The sequence below is a fragment of the Anastrepha obliqua genome, chromosome 4 (genome assembly GCF_027943255.1).
Source record: "Anastrepha obliqua isolate idAnaObli1 chromosome 4, idAnaObli1_1.0, whole genome shotgun sequence".
NCBI classification, from domain to species: Eukaryota; Metazoa; Arthropoda; class Insecta; order Diptera; family Tephritidae; genus Anastrepha; species Anastrepha obliqua.
The window spans coordinates 29,287,941-29,315,214 of record NC_072895.1 but is presented as its reverse complement, the minus strand read 5'-3'; the positions used below and the strand labels follow the sequence as shown (position 1 = coordinate 29,315,214).

Here is a 27,274-nt window from a genome sequence, read left to right as displayed (position 1 = left end):
GGTATGAACATGCCGTAAAATGTCGTGAAAACTAAAATTTTCTTCCTGCAAATGTGATAATTTAACATTGTTAAGGGGATACTCGCTCACTGGAGAGCCGCCACTCTGTACAGCCCGCATGTTGCTCATACGCACAAGTACCCACTAGCACGCACGCACGCGCGAAATAAATTGCGGCAAATGACGGCGCTCTTCCTCCTCACATACAGCTAGCGCGTTGAAGTTGTGTTTTATTTACACTCACTTACTTACTTACTTACTTACAAACATACCTTCATACAGGCACGAGTGTAAGTACTTGTTGGTATAAGTACAAATGCACACTTTCGTCGCTGTATTGTATTTGTTGCCGCTGCTTCGCTTGCTGCTGAGATATTTCGTAGATTTTTTTGGGGTTATAAATAAGAGCAATGCCGGGTACTGTAGTTCATTTAAAGCCTTAAAGTCGCCGCGTATTGTACGAACAAGTTAGCGAGCCTAAGAAACGACGCAACGCAGCTAAAAAAGGGCAAACTCTAAAAACGAAACTGATTTTCTATAACTTAAGTGAAAAGGAATTATTGAATAATTGAGAAATGTGCTAATTAAATGATTTGAGTTAATTGATATGAAAAATACTGGGCACTCAAGCCTGAAGAGAAATAGAAATAAAATAACTGAAACTTAATTAACAGTTTTGAAAAAGTTTTAAAAAATTTTCATAGTTCACACAAAAAAAAAATATTTCAAATAAGCACGAAAATGCTTATACAAAAAATGGTGAGTGTTATGGCAGTGCAAGATTATGAATATTTTCAGTAACGAGTGGACTTAATTTATCAGTGGATTTGGGACATTTGACTGCGTTTTAAAATTATAAATGTATAGAAAATATAATTAAAAAATAATAACAAAAATAAAATAAAATAAAAAAAATAAAAAAATTTTAAAAAATTTAAAAAATAGAAGTAAATAAAATATAATAAATCAAAAATGTAAAAAAAATTACCAAATAAAATAAATTAAATTTAAATTAAAATTAAAATATCTTTAAGTTTTTATACAAATATACACACACACTCACACACATGCAAGTAAAGGGTGATTTTTTAAGAGCTATAGTAAAGTTTTTCAAAAAACCGCACGTAAAATTCAGAAAACTGCATAAAATTTTTATTTAAATCGATAGTACAGTCCATATAATTTAATGTTTGAAGATTATTTCATGCAAATGTTGACTGCGACTGCTCTTCAAACGGTCCATCCGCTTAGTCCAATTTTGGCATACTCTTTCCAATGTTTCGGCCGGTATCTCACATATAAATGCTTTAATGTTGTCTTCCAATGCGTTAATTGAAGCAGGCTTGTCTGAATTGACATGAGCTTTAACATAGTCCCACAAAAAATAATCTAAAGGCGTTATATCGCACGATCTGGGTGGCCAATTGACAGATTAACAGGTCCCCAACGTGAAATAAAATGTTCACCGAACTCGCCTCTCAACAAGTCCATTGTTACGCGTGCTGTGTGGCATCTGGCCCCGTCTTGCTGAAACCACATGTCGTGCAAGTCAAGCTCTTGCATTTTGGGCAAAAAAAAGTTGGATATCATTTCACGGTAGCGCTCACCATACACAGTTACGTTACGATTCGCAGCATCTTTGAAGAAGTACGGTCCAATGATATCTCCAGCCCATAAACTACACCAAACTGTAACCTTTTCTGGATACATTGGTAGCTCTAGCTCTTGCAATTCTTCTGGCTGATCTTCACTCCAAAGTCGACAATTCTGCTTATTTACGTACCCATTGATTCAAAAATGAGCTTCGTCGCTGAACACAATTTTTCGATAAAAAGTGGATCTTCGGCCAACTTTCCAATGGGCCAAGAGCCCATTCACCAAAAATTCTGCGTTGCGGTAGGTCGTTCGGCTTCAATTCTTGCACCAGCTGTATTTTGATAGGCTTCACACCTAAATCCTTTCGCAAAATTTTCCACGTTGTTGAGTAACAGAGGCCCAATTGCTGCGAACGGCGACGAATCGATAATTGATGGTCTCCATTAACACTGGCCGATACAGCTGCGATATTTTCTTCAGTTCGCACTCTACGTGTTCGTGGTTTGATGTCCAATAATGTAAATTTGGTTCTAAATTTAGTCACAATAGCTCGAATAGCCGCTTCGATTAAACTGACCATAAAATGGAAGAAGCGCGCGATAAACTTTCTTAACAGAACACGCATTTTTATAATAAAATTCAATGATTTACAAGCGTTGTTCGTTTGTAAGACGATTCATGGTTAAATTATAGACCAAACTGAAGATGTTTGACAGTGAAACAAAACACGAAACGTGCGTCAGCTATTTAAACCAACTGTTTAAAAAGATAATAGCTAAAAAATTACCCGTTATTTAAAAACTTCAAAACAAACAGCAGAAAAATATTTCACCAGCCTTTGATAAATTTAGAGTGGTGGTATTTAAAATACTTTCTAACTCTTCGAAAACTCATGAAACATTTGTGTTACTAACATAAATTTCGACTTGTTCCACGGCGCATTCATTAAAGGTGGTGGCACTAGGCCAACAACAATGTTTTGTACGTTTGATTGTCAAAGCAAAGTATTGGGAATTTAGAAAACAAATAATTAATTCGCCTTGTTTCTTTCGGGCAGACAGCCACATGGACACGGCGAAAGAAAAAAAAAAAACAAATCAGCTGATTTGAATTGAAATTTGAAAACGTCAAGCCAAAGAGCACCAGGAGATTTGGTGGCTCCTAAAACACTCAGGCCAAAAAGCCCATTGTATTTAAAACTCTGTAAAGGGGGTAGATAGTCAAGGAGGGAAGTAGAAAAGTATCAGAGAAAGAGGTAGGAAAGAATAGAGACAGAGATAGAGATAGTTAGTCCTGTGAGAATTTTCCATATTCTTTGATTCTTTGGCAAATCTGTAAATATCCTACAGTTTCAGAGAACGAATATTACTCATTCTCACGACATCGGAACCCAAAACTCGTAGCCGTGCTGATTTATCAACACCCGCTTTATTAGATTCGCTTTGACTTGATCGCAAACTTCTGTGAAAATTATATTTGGCATATTAATGCCTTACATTATCCCACGAACTGAATTCCCACCTTTTCAGAGATGTGTAATTCAAATTTATAATTCTCAAGTTTATATTCCACATCATTTTCCAGTCGATCTCATACCTTGTAGCAAATATTTTTGCCGGAATAAACTAAAATAAAAAACATATATTTTTTCTATCGCGCGCTTGAGAGCGAGAAGAAACCAAGTTTTGAAAATTGAAATGAAAATGACAGTTAAAGGTTAAAAGTTATCTTCTTTTTAGCATCACACTCCTTACCGAACCATTGCTTCATACACAACCTTGCGCCATCTCTCTCTATCTAAGGCTATCTCCTTTCACCGCTGCACGTTTAACGCTTTCAAGCTCAACTTCCACGTTTTTAAGCCATCTCTTTCTGCGCCATCTCTTTCGTCTTCTTCGGCCTCCAACAGAGCGTAATTCAACTGCCTTCCGAGTAGTTCTCTCCTTGGACACTCCAAACATGTATCCGTGTCCTTCTTACCCTCTGAGATTTTTAAAATCTTTTCACAGTTTCGTTTTTGCTACCGTCTTTTTCCGAAAATGAGACACTGTCGTACTTTCTTTTTTCGGCCAAAATACGCGCCAGAGGCTTATTTTCGGAGAAGGGCAAAAATAAAAGTATATTTCCATATTTTTATTCAATATTTATTTTACACAGAATACAAAAATTCAAATTTTTAATCAATTACATTCATATCATCTTCTTCTGGAACATCGTCGTGAATAAATTCTGAATTATATTCAGATTTTCTTCCAAATCCATCGCCTCTTAAATCATTGGCTCGAATCTTTCAAGTCTTGCGATTTAGCTATCGTTAAATGAATACTTCTTGTCTAAGTAATCTGTTCGTAGTGCATTGGAATCGTCAGTATCACTCATTTTGTTCCATGAATTTTTTACCCAATTCACATCTTCCTGTAAGCCTGGTTTTACAAAATTACCTCGATGATTTCTCACCATTCTGTTTTCAATATATTCATTGATTTCCATACGCAAATGATCCCTGAATGGCTTGTTTATTGCAATGCCAAGTGTCCGGAGGTAACCAGCCATCCCTGCCGTAATCATTATTTGATCAATCTTCCTCTCAGAAAGAAAGCTTTTCATGTCTTTAGCGCGGTGAGTACTGGCTGAATCCCAAACTAGTAATCCTCTATTCTGACCCCTCAACTGTGATGGCAGCATAAAACCGACCCACTTTCTTATAACTGCTTGGGTGCACCAAGTTTTTTCCCTTTCAATGACATAAACTCCCTGAAACACGTTGAATCTGGTCTTTTTCGTCTTTAGTGATTTAAAACATTATACTTTCTTGCCATCTAGACGAATCGCCAAAATACAGGCACCACGTGAACTATCGTAACCGGTAGAAGGAATGCAAATTAACGAAGAAGTCTTGTGGTGAACTGTCGTTTGAGCTCCTTGGCCTAGGAATACCGCGGCCTCATCCATAGCAATCATGTTGGAGAGTTGGTATTTCGAAAAATTATTGCCATCAACAAAAAGCTTAAGCGCAAGTGCACGCTTAACAACTTCATTGTCTTCCAGCTTAAACAATGTTGTTGATCTCCTTAGATACAGTTCAGATCGTTTAAGGAAGTTGTTCAACCGGTGTGTCGATGCTTTTCTAGGGCAATTTTTTTAATATCAGCCCTGCGCACAACCAAAGCCATTTTTCTCCTGCCTGCAATCCATTCCCAGATACAATCTTTTAACTCAGAATAACGGCTGCCGACCTGATCCGTCTTTTCTCATTTCATTGGTCCACCGAACCAATACGGAGATCCCGCATCTTCTAATCTAATTCTGATCTAATTCGTTAGGTACCGTCTTGCAGGCTTACAGGCCCATATATTTTTCGCAATATTTTTCTTTCAAATTTTAGCTTAGCTGATTAATCTCAGTAGTTTTTAGCGTCCATAGTCCGCAACCAAAGTAGGTACGCACGCGGCGGACCAAGGTTTTGTATATCCTAAACTTTTGGTCGCGAGGAAATAATTTAGACTTAAGCAGCTTCTTAGTCCAGGGAAGCCCTAGAGAGGACCTGGGAAGCCATAGAGAGACTAGCCGCAAGCAGACGGTTACACTTCTAAACGAAATTGTAGATGATATTGCCAAAATCGCTGTTTACTTTCAACGAACAAGAAAACGACATACTGAAACCTTTAAATACGGTATAAAATAACATCCTAATGACATCCATTTACCTACTTTCCCTGTTTCTATAGAAATAAAAATGAAAATCCTCCGATTCCATTCCTCAACCCCAAAAACTTAACCTTTCCATCCGTACTCCCGCACAATAGTCTGAGCATTATTTGCATTGTGGCTGCTAAAACAAACAAAAAACAAAGAAAAACAGACAGTAACACATCAGTGGTGCCAGCGAGAGGAAGCGGCCACTCGCGGTAATAGCGCAGACACACCAAATTTAGCGAAGTCCTCAACCATCTGTGTAATCCTTCTGCCAGAAACATGTGACACACAGATGGCGGCGCTTCAAGCAGTAAGAAGGCCTTGTTCCTATAAAACGACAGCTGGGCATTTCCACTACTTAGGACTGGTAGCGGCAGGCTAATCACCTACCCTGTCAGAAAGCAAAATAGATTAAGGAAACCAATGCAACACTGAGTCTTGCCGAGGCCCTATGCTCCCGAGTGAAGTGAAAAAGGAGAAAAAAATACAATGGCATCACTGCAGACATGAAAACACGGATAGACAGGAGGTGGAATGATCTAGCCACTTTTAAAACCGCGAAAATGATGTGCGCTCAGAACGTACTAGCCCTGTCCAGAAAGGACGGCAAAACTATCGTAGGTATACTGACAGGCTACAATTTGATAGCTGCAGATTTTTCAATGAACTAAATAACAGAGAAGGAAACTCTCGAACATCTTCTATGTTCTTGCCCTGCATTAGCTAGAACTCGAATTAAATGTTTAGGAGGTCTACAATATGAGTGGTTAAAATGTCTTTCGGGGTTAGAGCTTCAGAGCTTACTAAGATTCGCAAAAGACGCAGGCTTATTACAAGAAGCCTACGACAAGGAAACGTAAGGGTCAAGCTCCATCTGGTACCACTAAGGACCAATAGGTCTATGTGATGGCTTTCAGCCAGCCAGGTCAACCTAATCTAACCTAAGCAGCTTCAAATGAGAAAAGTAAGGCTGATTTGTTGCTAAAACTCTATCATTTATCGTCAATGATGTATCCTTTTTGGCTAATATTTTGATAGCGAGATAGATAAATTCTTGAATGCAAATTCTCGAATGCATAGTCTCCGATCGGCAGGCATTTTCTCTGTGTTAATGCTTAGCCCAGTATTTCGCATTATTTTTTCTAGTTTTAAAAACGCACTCTTTAAATCACTTCTGCTCTTCGCCATAATAAGCGTAGCATCCGCATAAGCACAAAGCTAGAATGGCTGGTTGTATTCACTCCCATTTGGATATATTTCAGTCATTGCTGCGTGTTGGACTAAGTAAAATTTATTTGTCGCTGGTGTTGATACATCAAAATTTGGCGTTCGAGTTTTGCAGCACTTTTTTCGAGTTCCCATGGAGTCAGTGAAAGTAAATTTTCCGTAGCCATAGTGGAGGGTCGTTTTCTAACTTCGCTACGACGAACTCAATGATAAGGCTGAATAACTTTTTAATAAACATTATTAGGCAGATAGGAATCTCAATAATAAATAATAATTTTATGAACAATTGAAAATTCAATAAAAATACCGCAAGACTTTTTTGACAACCTTATAATATAAATGTAACTTAATGCTTTCTTAAGCCGAGTGAAGCAGTTATTGCTTTGCAATTTCTTCAAACTGTATTTCTTGATTCGCTTAGTTTACTTGCTAAAATAAAAAAGAACGATTTGAGTAGAGGTGACTGATTACTTTCAATGCCTTTTCTGTGTTGGTGCTGGATGTAACGAAACCCTGTGAAATATCTGATCACATACAAGACTTTGCACCAACCCATTAGGTGCATGGAAGGCTTTAAGTCCATGTTTATGATTGTTCGATCCGGTTTTTCCAGTTAAATAGTCTTCTTTAGGATGGTTCCATGTGTAGAAGTCCACGCAAGTGGGGAAAGTTACTGATTGCCATTCACTTGGGAATGGTCAGGATGATTCATCTACATATGGTTCAAGCAGCTCACAATTTCCGGGATTAGCCCAAGTATCCTTTAGGTAACTTTCGAACTCCCGTTCGGGAGTGAACCAACGTGAAAAGGCGAAGCATCCTAAAATAGTTGGTTGTTGGTTGGGTTTGGGACCCCCTCAATTAAAAGACAACAAAGCCTCGAATGAGAACTTCTTATACTCATGACGACCCCTGCAAACGAACTAAGGACTACGATTTGAGGGCATGTATGGTCCCTTAATGAGGAAGGTGCCTCTACCCGGCTGGTTGATGTCCTCGTGAGAGTAAAGGTTGACATCACTGCCATTCAAAAGATGCGATGGACGGGGCAAGGCAAGAAAAACATATAACCTTGCGACGTCTACTACAGCTGCCATGTAAAGGAGCACAAATTCGGTGTCGGATTTGTTGTGGAAGAGAGACTTCGTCGCCAAATACTGTCGTTGACTCCGGTAGACGAGCGTCTCGTAATAATCCCCATCAAAGCGCGATTTTTTAGCATCTCGCTCATTTGCGACGGAAGAGAAGGACGCTCCGACCAAAGATTCCTGCTATGAGCGCCTGGAACGTTCCTATCAGCGCTGCCCCCACCACATCATAAAAATCGTGCTTAGCGACTTCAACGCCAGCCTGGGCCTGAAGGGAATTTTTGGTCCATTTGATTGGCGCGATAACCGCTCATCGATTTTGATCGTGTTTAACAAAGCGCGCCGTCGTTTCTTTCTCGTGCTAACCGGCAACATTTAACATTTAAATATCAAGTGAAACCAAGTTCTTCTCCACCCGATCTTTCCAATGTAGAGGAGATCTTTTTCTTCCTCTGCTATCATCAGCTGGTACCACATTGAATACTTTCAGAGCCGGGACGTTTTTTTTTTTACATTGACATGACCCAGCCAACGAAGACGCTGGATCTTTATTCCCTGCGCTATGTCTATGTCGTCGTAAAGCTCATACAGTTCATTGTACACTCAGCCTTATAGAGTGTTAGTTTTCTTCGTCGAGAGAACTTTACTACTCAATTGCTCACGTCGGTAATCGGTAAACCGAAAGGGAAATAATTTTGTGCAAGCAAAATACCGAACACCGAGTGCCAAGTTTGGTGTAAAGACACCTATTTTTTACATACTTATATACATAAACCTGGGGATACGTTTGGGTATTTTGAGTTTGCGGATTTTCATTGTGAGGATTCTGTGCTTGGGGATACTTTTCAAGCAGGGAATTTTGTGTGTGGGGATTAAATTTGAGAAGACTTCAAGCCTCTCCCTACTTGCATATATATTGAAACCTACAAATAAACCAATTTCAGTAAAATGGAGGACAATGTCCAAAATATTGTACTTGAATCACTTGACATGAAATCGCCCATTGGATCTTTTCATTCATCGAACGCTATCGAAGCCACGCCATCCAAGCTGTACAGCATTTTCTACTCGTTTGCGGTTGCTTCACAGAATCACTTAGGTTGTATTAAATAATAATTTATTTCTATTAGTACGAAAGTGTTAATTTCAAATGACAACAATGGAGCAGCAACTTCAAGGGAGATGCTTAGCGATAGCATTACAACAAAAACAATGCCATACGCATCGGCCGCAGCAACAATTGTTGCACAGCACACAGAATGTGTATACAGTAAGTAGCCAAAAAGCCAGAGTACAAAGGTGTAGAGTGTTTAGAGTTCTGCGGAAGACTGCATATTTTTAGCTTTTGCTGTTTACCTAACAAGTAAGCGCTACTTCTAAGCAAATAGGTGATGTTGATGATTTTCGATACATCGCAAAAACAGGAATAATTCTAAGAACGCCCGAGTAGTAATCAAGTGCGCGTTTACGCCTTTCGTGTGTTCGTGTTTGTCTGTGTGCTTGTGTGTTTGTGTATTTAAGTATTTTCCTGCTCATATTTTTCGGTTTCTTTATATTTGTCTTTTTTAGAAGTCAAATTCATACTCCCATGACACTGAACACTAATCGCTGCCAGTGTCATTGCCATTGCCGGTGTCAATAGCGCCTGGCTAAGGTATTAAATTTGCGCTCAATTCCAAGGCATGCAGAAAGACGCGATTATATTCCTGATTACCCAGAATTTTTAATGAAGTCAATAAATAAGTAATAGACACACATCTGCATGTGTATGTGTGTGTAAATATATTTTTTCTCTGTTTATATATTTAAAGGTACTTATACTCTTCTGCATTTAAATTTATGAACGAGTACAGTTTCTTCTCAATGTAAAAACAAATAAATGATTACTGCGCAGCTTACTCTTATAAATTAAAGGGTGATTAAAGCGCAAGTATTTCAAAGTCTTTTACTATTTATTACGTATTCTTCCAAAGCTATTTCGCAACCCTCAAAGTGGAAATCCTCAGATAAAATGCAGTACTCCAGAATTCTTCTTAATTGTAGCAACAGTAGTTAAACTCGATTTCTGAAATGGTTTTGAATCTATTCTTTGGGCTCCCAGTAGCACACACTTGATAGCGTGGAATGGTTTTTTATTTAATTGAATTCAGATGAATAGGGTGCTTGTAAACTTATGAAATGTGTCGGATTTTTGATCTTGGTCAGCTTAGGGAGAATGCTAAGAGGAGGACTGAGTGTTACCTGAGCTTCTGAATGAGCTTCTTTACGTTTTTCTTCATCAATGTGGTGTGGCTGAATATCTTTTGATAAATTCATTGAGCCTTGCGGCGCACAGTGCGGCCGATTCCCAAAAAGCTGGCCAAAAGTCGAAAAAAAAAAGTTTCTAGATAGAGTTTTTTTGTCTTTGGGTTGGCTACAGTAATGCCTTGAGTAGTGAAAACCGTTCATAGCAACGTCCTGTACCCTAAGTATCCTCTGTATTTTCATTCGCAACGTGGCCTTCGTTTGAGCATCGTATTACTGTCGATGAATAGTGAAAGTTGTACACATTTGAAAGATTTTGTAATGGAGTAAATTGAACAAAACCAAATGGAATCATCTTCGGAAGGTTAGTAAAATACGAGAAATCTTTAGTACATATCAATACCTCGACACAAATCTTGATTATGTTCTTGAATATACGCTATTTCACGTGAGGGGGTGGCCAATAGGGGTGGAAGGGGGTGGATTTTCAAAATTTTAAGATCAAATTCGTAATCAGCGACCCCGACAACCCCCGAGTAAGAAATTTTGAATCAATTACTTAATTTTTTGAGTTTTGGCCAGCTTTTCGGGAATCGGCCGCAATGTGCGGCGGTCGGCGACTCTTGGAAATAATCGTTCTTATTGGGATGATATTTTTGATGGCTCTAGAAGGTTCTCATCATGGACGCTCTAACGTATAGCGCACAAGCTTGATGACAACATCCGATGAGGCGTCCTTGAGAGTGTTTGAAAAAAAAATTCTGCGGAAGATTTTTGGACCATTGAGCTGCATGAGCTTTACGACGACATACACATATCTCAGCGACGAAAGATCCAGGGGCTACGTTGACTGGCTAATCGATGCGGTACCAGCTGGTGATAGCAGAGGAAGAGGAAGGTCTCCTCTCCGTTAGTAAGATCAGTTGGAGAAGGACTTGGATTTACTTGGTGTTTTCAACTGGCGCCAATTAGCACGAGAAAGAAACGACCGCCACGCTTTGTTAGCCGCATATAATTGGCGCTAATACTTCTGTTAGGTTTTTGGCCGAACTCCTCCTCCTATGTTTGGCTTGCGTCATGATGTGGCTCCACAAATGGAGGGACCTACAGTATTAAGCCTACTCCATACGGCAGATATTTTTTATGAGGACCTTTTTCTTGGCAGAAATAAACTCGAAGGTTTGCCATTGCCTGTCGAGGGGCGACTGCTTTTAGAAAAAACTTTTAGACATACGCTCCTGAATCGAAACAGCCAGAGGGGCATTCGGGAAGTTGTACCCTATATGGTGAAACAACAACCTGAGGTCCAGTATAAACGTTCGGCGCTTCAAATCAAATGTGCTATCGGTTCTGCTGTACATCAGCTCTACCTGGAAAATTACCACCGCTACTACAATAGTTTTTGTCAACCGCTGTCTAAAGATTATATTCCGAATTTCGTGGCCAAAAATAATGCCAAACAAGGGTTTGCTCGAAAAATCAAACATGGAATCGTAAAAACAAATGAGCATGAGTCTGGGGCCTACCATTCGGCACTTTGACGCTTAGTTTCAGGTGCATGTTGGAAAAACCACGTTTCATCACCAGTTAAAATGTTGTAAAGGAAGTTCTCACCTTTTCTCGCCTCTTTAAAGAGGTCTTTCGAATGTTGAATTCTGAGCAATTTGAGGTCCTCAGTTCACCTGTACGGAATGAAACGTTCACAGACCTTTCGTTAGCCCAAATTATCAGTTAAAATGCGATAAATCGATGTTTTGGAGATATTCCACTCCGATCCACAACCATCTCTGAAACGTGTGAACCACTCATGGACTCTGGCACGAGACAGACAACCATCGTCATAAACTTTGTTCATCAATTCAAATGTTTCGGCCACAGCTTTACCGATTTGAAAACAAAATTTGTTATTAGCTCTTTGTTCGAAACTCATTTTTGTACCGATGACACAAACATAATAACACTTTAGATGCAATAACTTCGCTTCCACTGAATCGAATGTCACCTAGCTTTCACTGGAAGTCAGCTAAGGATGTAACTTCCAACGCACGAAATCATTAAAAAGATGGTGCCATCAAAAATATTTTTATGACCCCAGTCTTATTTGTTTTGGACGTCACCTTGTATGTTAAGAAAACTTAGACTTGCCATATATTCTGTGACAAATTTTACAATGCATGTGGCGAGTACAAATTCGCAGAAAAAAGTTCCGTTATTTTTGCTTTTGTTCGTATGCATTGTCTACTCAATGCCCATTTACAAAGGGAAACATTTGGAAGGGGAACATTTTATTCGTCGAAGAAGGACCGATGGGGAAGAGAGAAGGAGTTTTATCTCCCGCACTGACGACACGCTTTGTGCTTCAATTTTTGACAGTTTTTGGCAGATTTCTGTTATGAGTTCTGTTTTGGTGTCCAATCAAATGAAAGAAATCAAAGATGACAAATTTAAGAACGCTGCTTGGGAAACACAGTGTAATTTTTGTTGTAAAGTAGGTATAATTTAAAAAACTTATGTAACATGTTTAAGTTAATTTTAATGTTGCATTCTTCATTGAAATATTTAAGAAACGGTTGACGAACATTCTCCGCTTTACATATTAGCGGGTTGTAAAATATATCCGAACCAGAAGATGCTAAAGAAGTAACCGTTAAAAGCACCGAATGTTGCCAATAGAGGGGACCTACAGTTTCAAGTAGACTCCAAACAGCAGATATTTTTTATGAGGAGCTTTTTCATGGCAGAAATACACTCAGAGGTTTGTCATTGCCAGCCGAGGGGAGACCGCCTATTAAAAAAAACGTTTCCTTCATTTTGGTGTTTCACCGAGATTCGAACCTACGTTCTCTCTGAATTCCAGATGGTAGTAAAGCACCATCCATTCGGCTACGGCGGCCGCCTCTGTGTGTAAATAGGCACTCATAAATTATACTCAGCTTGGTAGCAAATTTCGCTTGTAAACAATGGAGTGAGCAGCTAGGCGAAATCGCATTGCGCCGATTGCATTACAAAAAAGTGGTAAAAGTGCAAGATTTACGATTTACAGCGTCATTCTGGACCAATTCCATTTTAGCTGCCTGATATGGAGTGAGACAATGTCCCGACAGTACTCCCATTTACAACTTACATTTCTTCCTTAAGAGTGAGAGAATAAAGTCGGTTGTTTTCATGTTGCAATTTCGTAGTAATATTTTGGCAATCCTGTGGGAGGTCGCGGCTTCCCATATAGACTGTGTTTCTAGAGTTAGTGCGTCGTCTAGTACCGTCTTCAAAACTAAGAGTGAGGGATGTATGTATGTCGTACTCAGCCTAGGCAAGCGGGTGCCTACCTTAACAAGCTCGTCAACTGCATCATTTCCCTCTATTCCCTTGTACCCTGTTACCCAGTAAATTGTGACCTATGTATTATCGCAGAGTAGTTGTATGAGCTTTTCGACGACATAAACATAGCGCAGCGTACAAAGATACAGCGGCTATGTTCGCTGGGTCATGCCATCCGAATGGCTACAAACGCTCCGGCTCTGAAAGTATTCGATGCGGTATCAGCTGGTGATAGCAGAGGAAGAGGAAACCTGCTATGCGTTGGAAATATCAGGTGGAGAAGGACTTAGCTTCATTTGGTGTGTCTAACGGGCGCCGGTTAGCACGAGAAAGAAACGACTGACGCGCTTTGTTAAACTCGGCCAAAATCGGGAAGCGGTTATCGCGCCAATTAAGAAAAAGATTATTGCAGAGCTCGTCCATTTTGGACCTATAGTGCCGCACGCAATCCGAGCTAGTCATTACAGCCATTATTGCTTTCACATTGCCCGATGATCGATGAAGATGTTTGGGCGAGTGTCGAAGGGAGTGAACCCCAACACTAATTTACTTGATTTGGTTGTAGCATAAATCTTAGCTAGACAGTTACAGTTATTAGGAAGCCTGAAAGACTTTTGGAGATCAGACTGCGTACAAAAGACAGTCTCCTTCTGTCATTTTAGATCCATCTGTAAAAAAATTATGTGCGTGGTAATCAGATTCTAAACCCTTCTGTCAGCCATTCTATTCTATTACAAAACTCTCTCTTTGGCCTCTTGCCAAAGTTTACTTGTGGAATAACGTAGTCTGACCTTTCGTTTATGTCATCAGTAAAATATCGCCAATCAGTAAAATTTAAACTAAAAATGCCTTCAAATAATTTTTTTTTTTTTTTTTTGGAATATTAAAAGTTGTCAGCATGTTTTTATGACGCATATAAGTTCAGAATACATTTGCACGTCTAGGCGCCTCGTTACAGTCCGTTAACCTTTGACTGGCTTTACCTGCTTAAATAAACTTTGATATACCAAAAAATCTAAACGAGTGGGTATTTTTCCCTACATTAGAATTTGGGCCAACAAGCATGAATGAAATTTCCTGTTGTTGCCCAAATTAATAAACTACCGTTATGTCCATATATGCATTTTGTTTTCATAGTATAGAGTAAATTTAAGCGTCCATAGATGACTGCGTCTATGTAAACAACTTGAAGGCCATATTTTAACTCCTTTAAGTTAACCTATTTAGGTAATTATTTTTTTCGCCCATATTATATTCATATATGTATGTATGTATGTATCATAAGTGCGCGTATACTTTTATACTCCGAATTTATTGCTCTAATTAGCGTTTAGCTGACAATTACTGTTGCGCTTAGTTTGCTTTGAATTTAATTACATTGTTTTAAGTTATGAGCAGCTTTCTGCTGTGCCGTCTAAGGCCTATTTATACCCAGTGCATATGACTCCCTGTGACTTCTACCTATTCGGGAAAGTGCATTTGGGCATGAAACGAAAACGTTTTGCGTCCGTAGAGGACATCCAAAAGTCTTGTACCCTTTCGAAAAGTTTTGAGATCGCGCAAAACAGTGTATCGAGGTCAGAGGGGACTATTTTGAATAAATAAACTCGAAGTTATCAGAACAAAGCTCCTGTCGTTTCTATTTTAGCTCTGTTGTGTTTATTTAGGACTTTACCTTGCATATTTCAATTTGAAGATTTTTCGTTAAGTCTACTTAAGCACTTTTTACCTTTACCATCAATTTTAAAACTCCTGTTGTCCTTACACCATTGAACTCTTAAGTTACACGAAATTGGTGTACAAAAAAAACCGCGCAAAACAACTACAATGCAAAACACTTAAAAGCCATAGGACTTTAAACACACGCATGCACACACATTCATAAATTGCACATAAATACGTGTGGAAGTGCGTACTAATTCTCGCTTATTATGCAATAAAACGCCCTTCTGAGATAACAAGTTGTAATGCTTTTAGCATATCAACATTCCGACAGCTTCTTCCTATTTATCTTTGCCAACGCTTTGTGCCAGTTGTCAACACAAAAGACATGCCGAACAAAACCGGCCAAGACCCCAAATAAACTTGACCTGTCAGCCAGCCAAAAAGCGATGTGTGTAGGTGTTTTCACATGTTTTCACACACAACCGAAATATCGATGCACAAGATGTTGTGTTGTTAGCAACGTACGAGCGCGAAGGTGACATTTATGTATACGCACATACATACGTAGGTAATGGATTTTATTGGATATTTAGCGTTTAACATCGAGAAGAGATTAATATTATTATTAAATATAAGTAAAAAGTGACGAAGGTGCGAATATTTATAACAATAAAAAATTAATTACTTCAACGTACGCAAAGGTTCGAGTAAATCAAGGAGGATAGATACCAGGTTTTCTCGTTATTTATGGTGAAAAAAAATTTTTGAAGGGAACTTTGGATTGTACGGCAATCGTTTTGGGTTTCTCAAAATTTAGCTTTAGCTTAGTGAAACACAAAACGAATAAGGTCGGCATATCTGTCAAATTCGCTCAGTACACCTCTAAAATTCTTTACACCATGCGAGTAAATAGGCCTGCTAGTGAATTGGTACAAATTATCAAGCATTCGTGTTCATCTATCCAATAAACTTGCTAAGTAGGGGGGAAATGAGAGAACAAAATGGCATTTCATTTTGAGGGGAGTTGTATGTTTTTACTGTGTGAATTTTTACTTGTAAGAATTTGCAAGTGAGAAAAACAGCTGATTGCAAAGTAAAAATAAAAACGATTTAAAATTTGCGAACTGAGTCAAAGTTCTAAATTTAAATAAAAATCGGGATTAAAATGGAGAATGTAAGTAAATATATTTTAGATAAAATTTATAAATTTTATTTCAAGTCATACGTTAAATAGAAATAATAGGCCAATGATTTAGAGGTATGTGTTTCTGAACCATGGCTTCCAGTCACCGTTGTTCCACTTTCCGAAATACAAATCGAAAGCATTGAAGGTATCTTTTGTGTTTTATGCTTTGTACTTCTTGGTTATTAACTAATTTGGCAATTTATGAATATATATAAATGCATAGACGGAAGCAGATATGACGGAGGAAAATATGAGAAAGCTGTGATTGCAACAACAATACATTTGGTAATGGAATGTTCTTCATCTGACAGCGATGATGGAATGGAACAAATTATTGTGGACAAAATAAAGCCATGTGATGTTAAGATGGTTATTTTATATTTTATTTGCTTAATTTTTTTTTTTTTAATTTAATCCGGAGTAACGGACGCCGTCGCAGAATGGGTTGGGGCGTGACTGCCGTTCGAGGGTGCGTAGCTTCGAATCTCGGTGCAAACAGCAAAATGAAAACGTTTTCTAATAGCGGGCGCCCATCGGCTGGCGATGACAAACCTCTGAGTGTATTTTTGCCATGAAAAAGCTCCTCATAAAAAATATCTACCGTTCGGAGTCGATTTAAAACTGTAGGTCCTTCCATTTGTGGAATAACATCAAGACGCACACCACAAATAGAAGGAGGAGCTCGGCCAAAAACCTAACAGAAGTGTATTTTATTTTAATTATTTTAATTCAGCTTAACTGAAGCAATTTTTAATTTTTGTGATTTTCCCCGCCAACAATTTAATCAGCTGTGCGTAAAACTTGCAAATCGTTACTGGTTTTGCATTCAAATACTTTTTTTGATATTTTACTCTTTGAGACCGAATTCTCGGAAATTAAGTTACTGGCAAGTTACTGGATAATTTTTACATAAAAAGTTACTGAAACATTTTAACAAGCCACAACGCCTGAGAGGACTGGTGTGGCGTTCCCACGACAGTCGGTTCTATGTTACCGGAACGATGAAAAAGAGGTTTCCAACTCCTGTGGCTTTAACTGCTCCCCAAACCATTACACTGCCACCACCATGCTTTAGAGTCGGAATCAGATTCCTAGGATCCATGACAATGTTTGGTTTTCTCCAAACTTTGGCTTTGCCGTCGTAACCAAATATGTTGTATTTTGACTCATCAGTGAATAAAACTAGTTTCCAAAATTCTATTCCCTTATTAAGGTGCTTTTTTGCCAACTCCAGACGAAACTTTCGGTTTTTCTCGCACATAAAGGGCTTCTTATGAGGAGTTCTGCAGTTGTAACCTTCATTATTAAGGGCCCTGCGTATTGTACGTGGCTGAACAACAATTTGATACCTCTCGGTTACCTTCTGGGCCAAATCAGTAGCATGAATTTTCGGATTCTAATTCCCTGCTTTGCAAATAAAGGATACCTCTCACCGGTTGAGCTTCTTGGGCCGGCCACTACGCGGCTTACTCTCCAGGGAATTGGATGTTTCAAAGTTTTTACAATTAGTTTGTATCGTAGACTTGCTTAAATGCAATAAATGAGCTATTTCACCAAAGGATTTCTTATTACTTCTGTACTCAACAACTAATTTTCTCAAATCAGTAGAGATTTCTTTGCGGAGCGACATTCTCCGATCGTACACTTCTTCAAAAGATAGAATGCCATAAAAAACTAATCAATATTTTTTCAATTTTTTTTTTATATCGAAGATTGAACATTGTCATTTATGAATGAAAAATAATATCGTTCAAATGACTGCCACGACTGGATTTACAGTAGGCCATTCGATCAACCCAATTTTTAAGCACATTTTCGATTTTTTGGGCTCCAATTTCATGAATGGCAACTTCGATTTCGTGCTTTAAAGCATCAATCGTCTCTGGATGGTTCGCATAGCATTTGTCCTTAACGGCTCTCCACAAAAAATAGGCCAACGGGTTTAAATCACAGCTCCGAGGCGGCCAATTGATATCGGAATTCCGGCTGATTATTCGGTTTTCAAAAACGGTAGCCAAAAGTTCGAGTAGAACTTTGGCAATGTGACAAGTTGCACCGTCCTGTTGAAACCAAATGTCGTTCATGTCATCCTCTTCAATTTTTGAAAAGAACTCGTTGAGCATGTCACGGTAACTAACCGCGGCTCCTTTCTCATTTTCGAAAAAAAATGGCCCGATGATGCCGCCAGACCAAAAACCGCACCAAACAGTGACTCTTTGTGGATGCATTTGCTTCTCTACAGTAACGTGTGGATTTTCTCAGCCCCAAATCCGACAATTTTGCATCACTGCATTTTTTTTAAATGCTTTAGATCGGGAGAAATTAAGAAAAAAGGGGTCATACGGAGAGTTTTGTCCGCAACTGTATATTCGGCCTGTACTGTCACTTCAGCAGCATTCCTCATATATGTATGAGGATTGTCTATGCTGCTACAACAACAACAACTGGTGTGGAGTTTTAGTTTTCTAGTTTTAATACTAGCCTCGCACCATCGACAAATGATAACTAGTGAAATTCTCTAAAACTATACTATCACAGGTCGGTTCGAGTGATTTACCCTACGGGATATATAGTAAGATATTTAATATATGTTTTTCAAAGTTAGTGTTGTATTGTATAACAACAAAGTAATCACATTTTTTTTTCAAAATTTCGCATATTGACAATAGTTTTCGACATATTGACTGCCTCTCTAGTGCTAACAAAATTTCATTTGCGCTCAAGTGGCGAGTGGCGCACGCATACAAAGTTGACATGCGTGCAAACATTAATTGGGTTGTCACACTTCCAAAATGAGCCGAAAAACTTTAAGCTTGGCCTGAAGATTAAACCAAATTGAGTTGTAGTAAATCGTTATCATCAATCATAGATGACAAAATGGATTACTCAAAAACATTTATCAACGTTAATTGACATAATGTACTCATATTGATATATTATTTCTCTACATGTACAATAAATAAAAATGCGTTAACAAAAGTTTAAATGTCACAAATAAACGCTCATTAAGATCGCTTCAATATTTTGTCACACGTATTTTAGGTAAAAGTTCATAAGTCGAAAATTTATAACTTGCACTGAAATTTCTCATTCTTGCCTTAGCAAAAATAATGAGCTAAGCACATGCAGAAAAACTTGAACAGTGCTACATACTTAAATGAACGCACATGCACTCGCCCATTCACATGTTTTTTTATTTTTTTTTTTTATTGTTGAGCAAAGCATTGAAAGCCGAAAATTGTGGCTCACACACCAAAAACCCACCCCAGCTCCGTTTCCCTCCCTCCACGGGACAACCGTTAAGCATGACTTCGCGGGAGGGGGAGCGGTCTATTGCCATTCACATATGTGAGTATGAATGTATGTATGCATGTATGTAGAAAAAATAAATACCCATACACTACCGGCACCAACTCCACATAGGTAGTACCGCCATCTGCAAAGTGTATTAAAAATCCTAATACGAGCACTTCAGTAAAGCAATTGCGACTGAGCGAGCATAAGTACACATGAAAATAAATGTACAAACATAAATTCACCTACGTCTATTGAGATAATGAATTGAGCATACACCCACTTTCTCACTAGCGCTCGTACACATCCAAATAAAGACTTGCATATACAATGTATCTAGTTTTGTTGGAATAATTCATTTACACCTACTCACTGGTTGAATTCTTCTTTGATTTGTACTTACATATACATACATACAACTCTACATATTCAGTTGTTATGATTAAAGCGCTAGTTCCTACCACTACCACTATAAGCAGTATTTCTCTATTTCAATTTCGTCCCCTTTGCTGAACTTTCGGCTATTTTTTTGTAACAGTAACTATCGCAATGTGCGTTTTTTCCATACGTGTGCTAATGTATGCATACGTACACACATGTGTGCGTGAAGTGTAGGTCGTGTAGTGTCTTCGTTCTATTTGCTCATAAAATTGTGATTCGTTATTATGTTTACAACACACCTTCAATTATTGTAGTTGCACAGCATCATCCAACGCTCATCAAATTCCATCCTAACTCCATTTTTACCGCTCGTCTTCATTGACCGAAACGTATTTTTAGTTGTGAATTGAATTGTTTTCATGCTTGTACATATGTATGTATGTATGTATGTATGTATGTATGTTTCTAGTTTTCTGAGCATATAAAACTTTTATTTACAAATTTTTAAAAGAACGGAGTTTTCGCTTTTTGCTTCGCTCGCGCACGTGGCTTTGTGATACAAAATGATAGCATACATTTTTTAGCGCTTTTATAATTATTACGCATTTGATAATAATGAATCAATTGCCAATTCAGTAGTATTTTACATATTTTTTATATTGTAAAATGCTGGCAGGATCGCCATGTAAAAGGTGTAAGGCAGGATCGTCAAAGTATAAGCGTTATTATTTTTATGGAAGAGCTTTAGGGCAAACCTGCCGACTAAAGATTCCTTTGTAAATAAAAAAGATTTTTTTTTTCAGTTAGGGCAAATAACTGCCTTCCAACTATCAGGTTGAGACTGAGCTGCTTTCTGATAGAATGGCTTTATTTTATACTTTCTTTTTGCCTTGTCATCAATAAAATATACATATATAATTACAATCAAACATTGTTACAAGTAAAAATCAATAACAAAATTGTAAACACTTAAAAATACTATACAATGAAATTTTGCTTAGGTTGACTTACTTCACAGTAAGCTATGGCTTTGCTTTGGAGTGGGGTATCATATGACAAAAAAATGTATTTGGTGTGTGCCATGTGTTTACTTATGTTTCGGGTTTCAAAAAAAAAAGGAAAAGAACTTTTGTCATTGAAATTGAAATGAAATGAATTATGTCATTAAAATTGAAGAGTAGCGTGAATTGAAATGGTTTACATAATTTGAGTTTGAGTATTAAAGATATATTTAAAGAATTCGAATAAAGTTTGAAAGTGAAGTGGAGGTACTCTACACCCCTATGGTTAAGATTGAAAATTACTGTGCTAAAAAATTTGTTTAAATTTTGCAAGTTCAGTAGTTTTCAATAAAAATGACTTTACAAGTTTCTTAGTATATCTAAATCTATTTTTAATTCTATGTTTTATAGTAAATTTTTCTTAAATTTATTTAATATGATAATATTCTAGGTGATTTTGTATTTCTTAAGGGTATTATTATGATATTCCTTAAGCTTATTGTTAATTTGTAATACAGAATTGACTCCTTTACGCTCCACTATGAGATAAGGGTCATGATATGGACTTTGCTGTTTGCTACTTTGCTACTCTACAATATTTCGTAGACCTGCTACAGGAAAACCTGCCAAACAGTCTATTCATGAATGCCTAATTGTTGAGAGCGTCGAGATATATGTAGATGTTGAAGGTTGTTCAGGAACAACATTCTCAACAGATCGCCCAGTTGTTGGTCTGCCAGTATTTGTTCTATCCTCGCCAGAACCAATTTCTTGACATTTTTTCACCTTTGAATTGTCGACTCATTCGGAAGATTATTTCCACCAAAAAAAATTACGAATTTCGCGATATTTTGTTCCTAACTCGTTGTTCTATCGTGCAAAATTGTACATCTGGCCACTTGACAAATGTCAAAGAATATATAAAACTAGCAAACCCGGCCCCCTTCGCTGGGCACACTAAAATAGAATAGATATGGTTTAGAACAGAAAATATATGAATTTCATATTATTTATTTCTTTATTCTTTATTCAAGCGCTTTGGCATAAACAATATTTTCTGTTTTTCTATTTGTTTTTGAGTAAATATAAAATATAAATTGAAAATCAGGAAAAAAGAAGATTGTTTTTAAATTTCAAATCAACGCATATGAATAAACAATCGTCTTTTTTCCTGATCATCCATGAGTTTTTCGTTTCAATTTATATGTTTTATTAAGCATTGGAGCTTTTTTAACCATTATCCATTTATATTTTTCAAAAAAAAAAAAACGAAAAAAAAAATTTTTTTCCACGAAAACGTAATTTCATTCGGATTTCACATTAAATTCTCAAATTTCGTAAGAAATTATTCACTGTTCCAAAATCCACTCCAAAAAAATTCACAAACAATTTTTACATGTTGCACTTATTTTTTTTCCTTATGGCATCCAAATCAGAAAGAAATATTGACACATTGTAACTCACACTGTCAATTTGACATTTCAGTTCCGCCCCAAGCATTAAAAACGTAAGCGACATTATGGCTGGTTCAAAAGAACGCTGTACCCGTTGCCAGTGCTCCGAATTACAACCAAACTTTACGAAACCCATTTTCAATACTTACTTAACAATGTGCGTAAGTTTGGTTTAATTCGGTGCAAAGACACGGCGGGTCCACGTTTTGGCATATATTTCGAGACCCTAGTCATCAATAGGTATGAAAATTACCCCGTATTAAAGCACTTATCAACAGCTTTCATTTGATTCCCATATTGTACATACACAACCAAAGGTTACCCGGGTCCACGTTTTGACCTATATCTCGAGACCCCAGTCACGGAGCGGCATGAAAAATACTCTGTACTAAAGCATTCACCAACAGCTTCAATTTGATATCCATATTGTACAAACATATTCTAGGGTCCACGTTTTGGTCTCTATCTCGAGACCCTAGTCACGGAGCGGCATGAAAGATACTCTGGACTAAAGCATTCACCAACAGCTTTCATTTGATACCCATATTGTACATACACATCCGAAGGTTACCCGGGTCCACGTTTTGACCTATATCTCGAGCCCTATTTCCAAAATAAAATATAATCCATGTTACTCGTGGATGATGTAGCTTTCGAATGGTGAAAGAATTTTTAAAATCGGTTCAGTAGTTTTTGAGCCTATTCATTACAACCAAACAAACAAAGTTTTCCTCTTTATAATATTAGTATAGATCAGGGCTTCTTAAACTTTTTCATATAGCGACCCCCTTCAAGCTTAGGAAATTTCAAACGACCCCCTCCTCCATATAATGAAATATATATAATATTAACCGTAGATGTAGATGTAATATCGCACTATTTTACAATGTAAAAAAATAGGGATTAAAGAATACGTACCCATTCATTTCACATATATATAATTGGAAACGTTGACGGGATATCGGTCATGATAAAACACAATAAATAGAATGACATAAAACTATATATATATTTGTTCAATAGAAAAAATAAACTTTTGTAACAATTTTTTTATAAGAAAACATATTATTAACATCAAACAATATTAATGTGACGGATGTGATTGTTTATTTTTACACAAATAATTAAATCTAGGCTCAATTTGAGTTAGTGCAGATCGTAATCAATTTTCAACGTTTATTAAAATTGAACGGTATTTTGATTTTATGTATGTAAGTTAATGTGGAAAAGGCTGATTCACATAAATATGTTTTACAAAATGGCAGTAATTTGTTCATTGCCATTTCCGATAGTAGGGGATGTTCTGATTTGATTTCTATCCAAAATTCATGCACAGGCACTTGGGAAAATCTGCGTCGCAAGGTAGTATCACTTGTTAATTCGGCAAATTCTTCTTGTGCTTTTAAGTTTAAAAAATTAATTTCTTCCCCCTTTCAGTAGTCTCGCGACCCCCCTGGGGGTCGCGACCCACAGTTTAAGAAGCCCTGGTATAGATAAAGGTACCGTGAAGCAACAAAAAAGCGGTGTGACAAAAGTCGACACACAGTTCATTTAGCTTAAAAAAAATAACAAATTTATTCATTTTAAAACTAGCTTTTCCCTTACTTTAGTATTTAGTATCAGGTCAGTCCATAAGTTCGTGCGTTTTTTAAAGGTAGTTTTAAAAATAATAAAAAAAGATGTTTAAAGTATTTATTAATCAATAATATATTTTCCTTCGTTATTTATAATCTTCCCAAAGTTTAGGCAAATTTTTAATTCCCTGCTCAAAAAATTGTTTGTCCTTGGAACCAAAATACGCTTCGATACCCTTTTTATAGCTTCTTTTAAGGAGTAGTTCTTGCTACTCATATGGGATGGAAGTCCACGGAAAAAGTGATAATCACAAGGCGCAATATCCGGAGAGTATGGTGGATGCGGTATTAGCTCCCATCCGAGCTCGTTCAGCTTGCCTAATGTTTGCCTTGCGCTATGAGGCCTTGCGTCGTCGTGGTGAAACAAAACTTTGCGTCTATTCACTAAAGACGGTCGATTCATTCAGGTTTGATAGCTGATGGGAATAATAATCGGCATAATAATAAACGAAAGTCTGGTTTGGTTGCAGAAGTTCATAATTAACAATACCGGCCATATCCCACCAAATATCTCTAGGGGTCGGTTCTGGTGTTTCATCTTTATCTAACCATTGGCGTTTGCAAACAGGATTATTGTAAAGAACCCATTTTCTATCACTAGTAACTATACGGGTCAAAAAACTCTAATTTTCAAGCCGTTGCAGCAGCTGAGTACACACATTCACTCTCTGCTGAAGGTTGGCGACGGAAAGTCTATGCGGAACCCATTTTCCCAGCTTTGAAACCTTTCCCAACTAAACCAGGTGCCTGTGAACTGTTCCATGCGATGAATTTAACCTCTGAGCTTTCATATCGACTGTCAAATTTGGCTTAGCTTCCACGAGTTCGAGCAAGGCGTCGGAGTTAAAGACTTCAGGACGACCAGCGCGCGAGGCATCCTCCACGTCGCAGTTACCACTTCGGAATTTTGAAAACCACTTTTGCGCAGTCCTTACACTCACGGTATTCCTCTCCGTGAACAGTGTTTATTTCTGCAGCAGCAGTTGTTGCATTTTTACCACTTTTATAAAAAAATACCAAATATGCCTCTTATACGCCTTCGAAGATTCCATTTTATTTTTTAACAACACGTCTCCTATCCGCGATTAAAATTACTTGTTGAATGCACAATATATCAAAGAAAATATAAATAGTTCCGTTATATCCCACGAAGTCCGGAGAAGACAGGTCTGGGCTGTAGGGAGGGTGGGGAAGCACCGGAACCCCCATCTTGGCCAATGCAGAGGTGCAGAGGAAGGCGGTGTGCGCCGGTGCATTGTCGTGATGAAGGGTCCAATTGTTGTCGAGGTCGGGCCGAACCCGGGCGACGCGGTTTTTCAAACGGAGGAGCACTTTTTTGTAAAATGCCGCGTTTACAGTGCTTCCTGCTGGTACAAACTGTTTAGCTTTACGCAAACTTTGATCGAGTAACGTTGCTCCAACGATCGCTGCATTTTCGCCACTGCAAAATCCTAACACATTTTTAAAACAGCTTTTACGCGCGGAGCGATGTTGACTGCACCGCTGTTGCCAGCGGATTGGGACCAGTTTCTAGTGGAAGGGGAAGGTCCAACGATCATTTCCCCCCACAAGCCGATTCGGTTGATCGCTTGGCAAACGCTCTGCACGGGAAGGCTCATTACTTTTCAATCAAACCCTATATATGCCGAATTAAACTTCCTGCCGGTAGATCTGCAGGCAAAATATATCGCGCGTAGTGCGGCAATACATTTGTACATTTGTATATGAAAAACAATAATGCACCAGCGCAAGAACATCATCTTCCTTTCATATGTATGTATATATGCATGTATGCCCAAATAACCTCGAGTTATTTATTCATATGTCACAGTCCATCACATTCCTACAAGAAATCAGATACACATACGCCCTAGTGAACGAGCTTCTTCCTAACAAGAGCAAAAACAATTCTACTCTAAAGCGTATGTAGGTGTGTATGTATATATACCCACTCTAATTCCTAGCACGCACACATACACACATACCTACTTGCCTTCCAAGCTTCCTACAAAATAATTGTATTCATATGTAACTATGTATGTACATCCATGCACGTTCAAACATACATACATGCATATTTGCGCGAGCACAGCGCTCCTTTCTTGCTTCCGTGTACTTTTGTCTTCCACCAGTGGATATTCCGAACATTGCACTTACAAAAACAAAATGCCTTGATTGACGCAAAAGCAGCAGCAAGCACAACGCGAAGACCGCTTTGGCACCACGCATTCCAAAATGTTCTACAACACAACACAAACACAGCGCATTCACTTCAAGCCTCAATATGCGTATGTCCTCCAAGCCCGAAATCTAAGCCTAGCGACTAAAAAAACAAAATACAATTTAAAATATTATATGGTACAAAAACAAAAAAGGGAGACATGATTAGCCTAAAGTGTATCTAAGATATAAATGGTGGTTATGTTTCAAGGGCCGCTGTTGATTTTGAATAAAATACAATCTTTTTAGCAAATTATTGTCAATTATCTTTATTATGATAATATTGGTATGGCTCCATCCGATGGTCCAAATTTTCAATGACGCTGAGGCATAATTGAGGTTCTATGCCGTTAATGTGTCGAATTATCTCATCCTTTAGCTCTTGAATTGCTGCTGGCTTATCGACGTACACCTTTTCTTTCAAATAACCCCAAAGAAAGAAGCCCAACGGTGTCAAATCACATGATCTTGGCGGCCAATTGACATCGCCGCGACGTGAGATTATTCGGCCATCAAATGTTTCGCGCAAAAGAGCCATTGTTTCGTTAGCTGTGTGACAAGTGGCACCGTCCTGTTGAAACCAAATATCGTCCACATCCATATCTTCCAATTCGGGCCATAAAAAGTTCGTTATCATTTCACGATAGCGAACACTATTCACAGTAACTGCCTTACCGGCCTCATTTTGGAAAAAATACGGCCCAATGATGCCGCCGGCCCATAAATCGCACCAAATAGTCACTCTTTGTGGGTGCATTGGTTTTTCGGCAATCAGGCAATCACTCTTGGATTATCATTTGCCCAAATGCGGCAATTCTGCTTATTGACGAATCCATTGAGGTGAAAATGTGCCTCATCACTGAAGATGATTTTCTTCGAAAATTGTCTATTCACTGTTGCCATTTCCTGCTACCATTCTGACCTTTGACGGCGCTTGAAATGGTCAAGAGGCTTTAGTTCTTGAGTCAATTGCACCTTGTAAGCGTGTAAATGCAAGTCTTTATGCATAATGTTTATCGACGACGAGCGTGAGAGGTGCAATTGTTGGGCACGACGACGAGTTGATGTGGACGGCTCTTCAACTATCGCGAACAGCAGCAAATTTTCTGCAGTACGAGCCGTACGAGCATGCACTGATGTTTTCACATCTCCTACGGACCCGGTTTGCTCAAACTTTTGCACAACTTTTCCGATTGTACGCACATTTGGACGATCATTTTGATGGAAAAAATCACCAAGTGCGCGATATGCATTTTGATTTGAACGTCCG

At 38.1% G+C, this 27,274-nt stretch overlaps 1 protein-coding gene across 1 annotated transcript in view; it reads left to right on the top strand.

The window, feature by feature from the left end:
• The first annotated feature begins 455 nt into the window (after positions 1-455).
• The window catches only part of LOC129244544 (probable cytochrome P450 4aa1), a 32,064-nt gene continuing 5,245 nt past the window's right edge, over positions 456-27,274 (top strand). Inside the window, exon 1 of the mRNA XM_054882231.1 lies at positions 456-759. Within this exon, the coding sequence (XP_054738206.1) occupies positions 742-759 (18 nt within the window). The 5' untranslated portion in view covers positions 456-741. The remainder of the gene's footprint in view (positions 760-27,274) is intronic.